We start from the raw sequence: 10,348 nt of genomic DNA, 5'->3' as shown, positions 1-10,348 counted from the left end.
CTTTTGATATTACTCAACAGGAAAACACTGCAGTGTGTGAGTCGTAGTGCAACATCTGCTTGGGTGTGTTTTTACTTGGAAGTTGGTCTTCTCGAGCGACGCCCCGGCCTCAACCAGCAATCGACACACGGCGTGCTGCTTCTCAGAGGCTGCTTTGTGCAAGGCAGTGTCCCCTCTACACACACACACACACACACACACACACACACAGTTGTCCATGTGATCGGATAATCTTTGAGATGGTGCAAAGTAAAAACCACTTATCGCACTTTACAGGTGAAGAGTCCTGACCACATTGACGTCAAACAAAATGTAAGCAGACAACAACTGAAACTAGCAGTACCACCTCGCGGTTGCAGTTTACATCAATGTCTGACCAGACTTGTATGTGTGAAGAAGCTACAAGTAAAAACATGGATGCTTCACACACATCTTCAACCCAGCAGCACAGAAGAGATTCAAGGTCAGCATCAAGATCAGTGTTTGTCCTCTGATTCTGAGTTATGGTGTTTTTGCAGAATACTGCAAACTTTTGAATATAAAATGCTATCACTGGATCATTTTATCTTACTAGACATTCATTGTCATAATTAGTGAATAAGTTCTTGAGTCACAGTGACCTTTGACCTTTCACCACCAAACTCTAATCCATTAATTCTTGAGTCGATTAAGTGGACGATTGTTTTAAATTTAAAGAAACTCCCTCAAAGCGTTCCTGAGATATTGCGTTGATGAGAATGGGACGAAAGGACAACCCGAAAAACCACATGGTAGATGAAGCAGGATTTTGATGTCTTGTTGTTCTACAGTTTTTCACATTGCCAGGACATTTTAAACAATAATCTGATATTAAAAAAACATGCATACATGCATTAAATCTTCCTACACAGAGAATCGAAATTAAAAGAAGCCAACATACTTCTCTTTGTCTGTCAAATCCAGAAGCACTTTGGAGCCTGAGGAGGAAGAAACACAATGATGATTTAAGAAAATACACATTTATTCAAGAGATAACATGTTTGTTAAGATTTTTTTATTTTGTGGTACTAGTAGTGTTTTCATGCTTTTTAAAATAGAACACCAAATAGAGCCATGTGCTATTGTTGGTGGCCTTTTTGTCAGAAAGTGTTGCATTGCTTCTTCGGTCAAGTTTTCACATAATCAGACCCTGTTTGTTAAATCATTTTATCTGACATTTTAGAGCAACAGCCATTCAGTGTATTCACACACATTCAGGATGTGTCTGCATAGTAGTCTTCAGAGGGAGAATCTGAAGCAGCCGCAATAAACAGTGAATTTGTTACAGAGGTTTGTGTCAACCAAAGCTGTTCATCATTTTGGTTTTTTGTTCTTCCTCAGTGGTTTTCCTGTGGCTGCTTTAAATACTGCACAGACAAATGAAGCAAGAAGAGCTGCAGCTGATGTTTGACTCCTCGGCAGCATCACCAGCTTTTCTGTGCTCTGATGGTTCGTAGAAAACTACTCAAACTGTGTGCAGCATGAAACTGGACTGAGGTTATTATTGACTCCTTTATGTGAAGTTTGTCATGCTGCACTGTAAACTGCATGTGCACATGTTAAAAGTGGTTTTTCTTCAATAGAAAGCAACACTGTCTGTTTTGTGCAGCACACGTCTTGCAAAAAGATGATATAAAATACACTCTGGAGACTGCTGTGTTTACAATAATGAAAATGACTTATTTTTAAATGCTACATGCATCTGACACATGAATTCCTCCAGAGTATCATCCTCACCCTGTTGCAGGATGTAGCTGACCAGGTCTGTGTGTCCATTCTGAGCAGCTATGTGTAACACTGAACAACCTCCAGAGTCTCTGACCAACAAGCTGACGCCATGACGCACACACTCCGACAGCTGCAAAGATTCAGAGAAAAAGCAGAAGTGAAGATACATCCTCTTTTTATTTAAGACAAGATACAAAGAAATCTCTTATTTGGAACTTCAGGGTGTTTAACATGTAAAGACAGATATGAGTAATACCTTACCCTCCTCAAAACATCTCGAGGCTAAGATGATTCTTAAGCTTAAGAAGCTGTACATTAAGATGCTTTCAGAAATCATAGTAAATTAATCTGTATCTTCTGCCTTGCTCACAGAAAGCTAAAATGGTGTTAATAAGCTCTGAAACCACACTCCATTGTTTTTGTCAGTGGAGTCTAGTAGTGATATATAGTGATGTTTCTGGTTAAACAAAAAGGATCTTACTCTTTAATACAAAGCTTATGAAGGAGAGAAGCAGAACTAATTTACATGTTTTTATATGATGAACCTGAAGACCGTTTTAACTGAGTCTCTATAAATCCCAGCAGAGAGCAGCAGATAAAACTGGGTATAACTGGTTTTAACAACACATTCCTGGACAGTGTGTGTGATTTTACCATAGAAAGATCCCCGGAACTGGCAGCCGTCAACAAAGCTGTAAACACACAAAGACGTCATGTCATCATGTGGAATGAGACAGACTGATTTCTACAAACTTTCCAAGTTTCCATGGATACACAGCTCCTCCTGAATATTACAGCCTCTTCAACTTTGTGTTTCACTTTCTTACGAATCCACTGACTTGTGAGGAATTCAGGTGAGGATTCAGGTTACTTCCTTGTAACAGTATAATTAGCTTATCTCCGGGGAGATCAATGTGCCCCTAGTATCAAAATAAAAAAACACTTAAGAGGAATGACCTCAACTAAAACAACATGTCTGTAGTAGTGTAGTGTGTTTGTGTTTATTTATATTTATAGAGAAGGATCTCAGAAATAAATAAGTTTCCAAAGTGATATTTTGTGTTTTTATGAGTCATTTTAAGCACAGAAAGCCAAACTGATGACTCTGTAGAAATGAATTTAAGACCAGCAGAACAGTGAAACACATAATTATAAACAGAGAGACATGAAGAGACATGAAAAGCAGACACACTTCCTGCTGCTAACACAGAGAGTGGACAGTGTTAAATCGACTGTTTCAGGTCTTGTGCTTGTGGTTTGCTAACAAAACTGAAAGTGGACAAACAAAAACAACATGTTGGATGAGGAAAAACAGGTTCATTAATCTGGAGAGTACCGGGAATCACAAACACATGAGAACAAAGTAACCAGGTCACAATAAACATCCTTAAACTGCTCCAGAGCTGGTCTCTAGAGAACGTCCAAGGACTGTTTTGTTATAAGCTTCACAAGCTGGAGCGAGGCAATATAAAAGATCTGAAACCTGTTTTTAAAAGCCCCTCCAACTGCCAACATCTGTTCATATTTTATACAGAGGAAAAAACACACCAACAGTTAGCTTTAATGATGCATGTCTAGTCATCCTCTGCCTGTGTGCAACCTATTCCCATGGAAATAAAGAAGGATATTTTTCTGCCAAAGTTCCACTTTTGGTTTCAAAACAGATAAAATGTGGTAAATTACAACAAATACATTTTTATACCTTAAAAGAAGGAGTGTGAGTGTTTGTGTTATACCTTGTTCCTCAGGTGTCAGTGGAGCACTGGGAAGAAAAATGACAGAGGGAGTTAAAATGTATGTAGAGAAAACTTTTATTTCACTGCTTTTATTTCACTCTGCAATATAAAACAGAGAAAAGTAGCACATCTTTATATATGAGCTTAATTTGTAATTTCTTTTTGCTAAATGATAAATAATCAACCATTTATCACATGATGAATCGTTTCAGTGGTTTTCTATATAATATTTAGTCAAAGCACATGAATATCACTCTGTTTATTTAATTAAGAGTCTTGAGTAATAGTGAGTAATATTTAGGGTTAAATAAAGATTAAAAAACCAGTGTATGTCTCCTATATCTGCTGTGTGTCTGCTAACGTACCCAGCTGTAGGTTCCACCACCAGATCAGGCATACCCGCGCACGACCCCTGGTTCACCACAGGTCCCTCGTGGTCCAGGATAAAAACCTCATCCTGACAAATCTCTGTCACAAAGTGCAGGTGCTCCTAAAAACAACAACAACAACATGATCACACACTGGTAAAATCAGTAAACACAGAGCTGAGAAACATTAACATCTCAGTCTAAATCAAACCATTCCAACACCAAAAAAGGAAGTACACAGCGTTTACCTGAGCCTTGTCAATACGATAGAAGCGGTCGGCTGATGTGGCTGTAGAGCAGAAACAAGCATGTCAATAGGCTGAATGTCTGAGTATTTTTTTATCATGTCCTGGACAATAATGTATTATTTTACACATTATTTGATCTCATTTATCTAGTTTAACTCCTTGCTGAATAATCTTATCAGCCTATCATGTCCTTTGTTGAAGGTTTTTGTTACTATGTTAAGAAAAAAGCTTTAAAACAAAACAAAACAAAGGTACCAATTTAGAACAGAGAACATATTTAGTTTAGAAAGGATCTAAAAATATGTGCTTTGGATGTGGAGAGAGTTTTCTGAGTGGAAAATGAAAGTGTAGACTGCTACTACGACTGTTTGATTCAACTTTTTTGATGAAGAGTCAGAAGTGACAGCAACAATGGAAATTATTCTGTTTCTCCAAGGTTGTTTACAGTATAAAAAAATTACATGAATGGAGATCTTATTTGGTGTAAAAAATCTTTTCTGTCTTTATCTCTATCCCTTATCTAAAAAAAAAACAAAAAAACATTTCATTTTCTGTCAACATCCGTCAGTGTTTCAGCCACTCACAATCCAAGAAGCTCCAGTTGGGAGAGAGTCGACTGGCTGAGCTAGTCCTGGGGACACCTCTGCTCTCATCCTAGAGACAAAAAAAACAACAGACAATTAGGTCTTTACCTTCACTGGACAATAGACTCACAAAGGGAAGTATCAGAAGAAAGAGAAAGTAGACAGAGGGAGAAATTACTTCTAGTATTGTTTTTGAGTGTTTAAACAATAACAAGACGGAGACAATCAGGACAATGAGACGGTGTATTATTCAATTGTTGTTTTGGACGGGAGCCAGAAAGGAAGTTACTCAACATGGGTGTCAGTCTGTAAAGCCTACAGCTCATTTACTGTGTGTAGCTTCTTTTTTTGTGGGGAAATTCCTAATTTTAAAGAATCTCTGTTTTATTCAATACTGCCCAAATATTATGACTGTATGGCACAGATTTTAAGCATTGTAAAAAGATATTTAGATATTTTAAATACATAGTAAATAGCTTCTAAGGCTGTCAAAACTAATAATAATCTCTTTTAATAAACTCTTTTCCCTGCAGAAAGACACCCAAAAGTCATATACCTGATAGTGCACTCTGTGGCCAGTAGATGGCGCCTGGTGTAAATCCTAGCAAGCACAGCAGACAGGTTTCAAGGTTAACAAACAGCCAAAGCATATACAGGAAAAAAGAACTTCCACTCGGTTAGTGAATGTTTCCCCAGCCCCTGACATGAGACACAACAGCTACACAACAGCTCTGCATTCCCAGTGGTGCCGGTCGCTTATCCATCTATAAATAACTGTGATGAGGCCGCATGCATCATGAAATAATGATGAAGAGGAGAAAGAAAGAAAGATGGAGGTGGGGAAGAGGAAAATTAAAGTGATAATCATAATGATGACAGTGATGAGGATAAAGGAGAAGACTTGCCTCTTGTAATCTGTCAATATAAAGTCTGCATGTCTCCAGGTCACAGTCTCCTCTTACCACCACAATACCTACTGGGATGGCTGCAACACACACACACACACACACACACACACACACACACACACACACACACACACACACACACTTTACACAGTAATACAAGTTAAACCTGCAGTAGCTGATTTTTTGCCCCTTGGGGGCAGCAGAAACAAACAGGAAACACTAACCACCTATCACAGATTAAGTTTAGGGTTGTTTATAAGTTTATAGGGTATAAGTTTACTTGGCAGACACTTGTTTATTTACACATTTGGTAGAGATGGAGCAACATTAGCTTTCATTTAAAGAGACATGTGTGTCCACCTGATGAGTGCAAGTCCAATATCCACTCTTCTTTCAGCTCTGTGTTTAAGTCTCTTGTGGTAAATATTTGGCTCTTCAGCTGCTATATGCTCTACTACATGTGTCTTTCTCTGTCTGGTTAAAATGTGTTCTGCCTGCTGCAACTAGAAACAACACAGGAAACTGAAAGATGTGAAAACATTTCACAGAGCTCAGGAGAACTACAGACAATCACCTACAGGTTCAGGTTCAGTCATGTGATACACTATCTATATATTCAATATAAACTGGAGTCACTTTTAACCATTTCTCTGACAAACACACACAAAGTCTTACAAATATCTCGAAGTCGCTCTTTGTCGTACTGCAGTCTGTCATACTCCTGGAGGCTGATCCGATTCACTCGCAGACGCAGACGATCTGGAACTGCGTGAGGACTAGAAAAGGCACACACACACCAGTGCATGTACGTGCACACACACACACACACACAGTTCAAACATGTCCAAACATACAACAATAGGGACGCACATACAGTTCGCATACATGCACGCACAGACACGCATAGACACGCTCACGTCACAAATCTGAGCTTTTGCAACATTAATGACATTTAGCTTCTCATCTCTCTCATTTTATTCCACTCACTGTTACAGCCTAGAACTTTTTTTAAGTTTGAGTTTTGAAGTCTAACATTTTCAATAAGTGGAGGTTGTAAAAAGTAGTTAACACTCCCTCCAGTAGAATAAAGAAGGAGATGAAGGGCTCTGCTATCCTCCTGCGTCACGACCCTGATTCTGTGTTTGAGTTTGAGGTGGGCCAACATTTTAAAGTCAATGTTTGTGGGCAATGCTGCCTTCAGCGAGGACGGAGGTTGATGAAAGAAGGATACTGACATCAAAAAGCATAGTGGGCGATAAGCAAAAGTACAGTGAGAGAACACTGTGGGTCGCACAGCACGGCAGCTGTCGGCAAAATCACCCATCTACCCAGGCTCAAAAACTCAAACAATAGAAACCTTACCTGCAAAGGAACAGAGAGGTTGACAAATTTAAGAACATTATATTAACATGTTAATTCTTCTCAGTCAAAGCTGATGCAAAATTATGAAAATAGCTTTTCTGGGGGAGGGCACGGACATCAAGTGAGAGCTGAGGACTGGTGCAGGTATAAATCAGATCACAGCTCAGGGTGAAGTTAAAGGTAAAAAGGACTACAGCCGGAAAAACGTCAAAACAAAGAGGCAGAAGCACAGTGAGAGGTAGGAAGGCTTCAGCATGCTGCCATACACACTCTCTCTCTGTCACTCAGTTCACTTATTACTAACAAACACAACAAAAACTGCCATTCAGCACAACACGACTCAACCAGGGCTCGACCAGTATGAGTTTTTGGCAGCCTGATGACAATTACTGGAGCTGACAGCCATTATTGTAAATAACTATTATTCATCTGTATAGAGTATATGTTTTTTGGTTTTAGTTTTATTACTTTAATGGCACACGAGTGGAGATGTAGTGCCACCAACTGTTTAACTTCTAGCCACTTTTTGATGAGCATCTATTGACATTATAATCACGGATTTATATTGGTGATAAAATAAGTGCCATAAAATGAACAATTAAATCATTATTTGTATGACAATTCATTGTCATCTAAAATTTCATAATAGCAACAGCCCTGAGCAGCACTGATATTAATTTGTTAAGACTGATGCTGTAAAATCATTATTGTGTATCAGTAATAAAAGAACTTTTAAAAGAGCATTGAACTAATACTAAATATAAATATATTTTGGGGTAATTTACAATATATATTCTACATTTGACTGGAAGTTTACTGATGGGAGAAATGACAGACGACTCCTTTGGAAAAATTTGTGATAAATAGCTCATTTTTTTAGAAGATAAAAGTGGGGAAGTTTTGAAATGATAGCTCTTGGATATTTGAACTTAGGCCTTATTTCTATTGTTTAACCAGAAACATCACTATATATCACTACCAGACTCAGTACCACAGTAATATAATCTCTATTCCAGCAGCTCCTGTGTTCTGCGCAGTAAAATGACAATGGAGTCTGGTAGTGATATATAGTGATGTTTCTGGTTAAACAAAAGGGATCTTAGTCTTTAATAAAAATAAATATCATCAGTATAATCAGATATTAATCAAATACTGTTCGAACCCAAGACAAAACAAGGACACAACACAACATCGACTCATTCGTTCACATGTACACAAACACAAAGTGACACACACACACATACAGTGACAGAGGGCTAAGGTACTTACACAGAGAAGGAGTCGGGGGGAGCAGAGAGGCGGCGCAGATCAGCTGCACACACCTTCTGAATACTACGGCCGCACACACACACACACACACACACACACACAGAGGAGAGGAGGAATGTATGGCAGAGAGGAGGAGAGGAGAGGAGAGAGGAGAGGAGAGGCAACAAGGAAGGAGATGAAAGTTAAAGAGAGGAGGTAGAGAGGAGGAGACAAGAGAGGAGTGGAGAGGAGACAAGGAAAAGAGCAAAGAGATAACAAGGGGGAGATGAGGATGAGAGGAGGAGAGAAGACCAGGAGAAAAGAGAAATAGAGATAGAAGTAGAGAAAATAAGAAAAGGATAGGAAGAGAGAAGATGAGGAGAGAAGGAAAGGGATTAGGGAGAAGGAGATAGAGAGGACGAGAAAAGGAGAGGAGAGAAGAACAGAAGAGGAGAGGATGTGACAGTGAGGAGGAACCGAAGGGAGCACAGGAGAGAGAGGACAGAAAACAAGAGAAGACCAAAGTAGAAGGACAAAGGAAATGAACAAAAGGAGAGAAGATAAACAAATGTAAACAAAATAATAAATAATCAAAAAGAGTTTACAGACATTGGAAGTTTTGAAGGAAAGAAGAAGTGGAGAATGAGAGGAGACAAGACAAAAAGAGGAGGAGGAGGAACAGACGGAGAGAAGCCCAGAGGTAAGTAGACAAACATTGATAGCACAGTAGCAGAGCAGTACATCGAGCAGAGACACTAGTTACTGCAGCTACAGATAATTATCTTCTAGTGTTTACGGTTTCTCACATGCACACGTTTACTGTAGCCTGTAGACTTTAACGCACAGTAGAAAATAGACCCACATATATATATATACACAGAGATATACATGAAGAATTATTAGTGTCACAGGGATGGAGGAGTGTTAGTGTGGAGAACAGTCGTAGATATAATCATTGTGTGAGGCTGACCACAGTACTGCACTGCTGCTGAGAGAATCAATAAACATCTCCTTGTGTTCTCAGCTGAGGAGAAAACCACAAGGTATCACATGTTGCCGTGTCACTGGAGATACCCCCGGTGCTTTTTTGTTTTGATTAATCTGAGTGAACGACATTACACATCCCTCCCTCCCTGTGATTGTGTTTTTTTTTTTTTTTTGGCAAGCTGAAGAGACGTGGGACATTGAGAGGAGTGAATGTCAGCTCCCCGCTAAACAGATTGTGTGACTCACTCAGTGCAAACCCGGGCTTTTACAACACTGCTGGCCTAGTTCCTCTGTCTGTGTGTGTGTGTGTGTGTGTGTGTGTGTGTGTGTTGTTGTGTAAATGACTCACTCGTTGAGCAGGGGCACAGAGGTGCGTCTCTTGCTCTTCTGGACCATGTTGGCCTGATTTCGGAGGGAGATACGGAGAGTGGATGGAGCCAGTCGGCACGGCTCACCGTCCACCTATGTGCATGCACACACACACACACAGACACAGGGATCACTGTTAAAAGGACAAAGCAGTGATTAAATGGAACGTGATATTGCAGGTGTTTCATGTTGCCTGATTATATCTGACAGTGAGCTGAGCAGTCATGATACAGCAACAGAGCTGAGGCCAATAAGATACCAGGTAGTCATAATCATTGATTACCTGCTGATGATAGGTTAACCAATTAAAAATATATTAATCTTTAAACCCTTAAGTTAGTCTGATTTGGTGGCAAACAATTTAAGTTTTATTATGGAACTAGAATAACGCCGGTTGTATGCCTCTGCCAACCCGTCAGGTTGCACTTTTCATCCACATCTGTCCAGACTTCGATGTGCAAAGAAGCTACAAATTCTAAAATGTGGATGCTTAACACACACACTCTTCACACTCCTAAAACAATTGCCACAGTTTTAAAGTGTCAAGATCAGTGTCACCAATTCAGTATCCAACCAAATGTGAAATACGGAGTTACATTTTTGAATAACAGCCAGGGAAGTGTTTATACAGTGAAGCTGACCTTTGACCTTTTGGATATAACATATCATCACTTTATCATTTTTTCCTGATAAACATTAGTGAGAAATCTTGTTATGATTAGCAAATTAATTCTTGAGTTCTGGCCAAAAACAAGTTTCGTGAGGTCACAGTAACCTTTGACCTCTGACCAC

The 10,348-nt window shown here is 39.3% G+C and overlaps 1 protein-coding gene across 8 annotated transcripts in view; it reads right to left on the bottom strand.

The window, feature by feature from the left end:
- The window catches only part of dgki (diacylglycerol kinase, iota), a 74,814-nt gene that overhangs the window by 7,893 nt on the left and 56,573 nt on the right, over window positions 1-10,348 (bottom strand). For 5 of the 8 annotated variants that reach the window (XM_018694934.2, XM_018694930.2, XM_018694933.2 and 2 more), the window contains exons 21-33: window positions 9,537-9,649; window positions 8,222-8,284; window positions 6,266-6,366; window positions 5,588-5,667; window positions 5,239-5,283; window positions 4,683-4,752; window positions 4,099-4,139; window positions 3,848-3,972; window positions 3,483-3,508; window positions 2,401-2,438; window positions 1,756-1,876; window positions 920-956; window positions 76-175 (exon numbers count right to left, since the gene is read on the bottom strand). In XM_018694934.2, the coding sequence (XP_018550450.1) occupies window positions 76-175; window positions 920-956; window positions 1,756-1,876; window positions 2,401-2,438; window positions 3,483-3,508; window positions 3,848-3,972; window positions 4,099-4,139; window positions 4,683-4,752; window positions 5,239-5,283; window positions 5,588-5,667; window positions 6,266-6,366; window positions 8,222-8,284; window positions 9,537-9,649 (960 nt within the window). The remainder of the gene's footprint in view (window positions 1-75; window positions 176-919; window positions 957-1,755; window positions 1,877-2,400; window positions 2,439-3,482; window positions 3,509-3,847; window positions 3,973-4,098; window positions 4,140-4,682; window positions 4,753-5,238; window positions 5,284-5,587; window positions 5,668-6,265; window positions 6,367-8,221; window positions 8,285-9,536; window positions 9,650-10,348) is intronic. The other 3 variants (XM_018694936.2, XM_018694937.2, XM_018694935.2) reach the window with 2 other exon arrangements.

Source organism: Lates calcarifer, linkage group LG18, assembly GCF_001640805.2.
Source record: "Lates calcarifer isolate ASB-BC8 linkage group LG18, TLL_Latcal_v3, whole genome shotgun sequence".
Classification (NCBI taxonomy): domain Eukaryota; kingdom Metazoa; phylum Chordata; class Actinopteri; family Centropomidae; genus Lates; species Lates calcarifer.
This window is presented reverse-complemented; position numbering and strand designations above follow the sequence as displayed.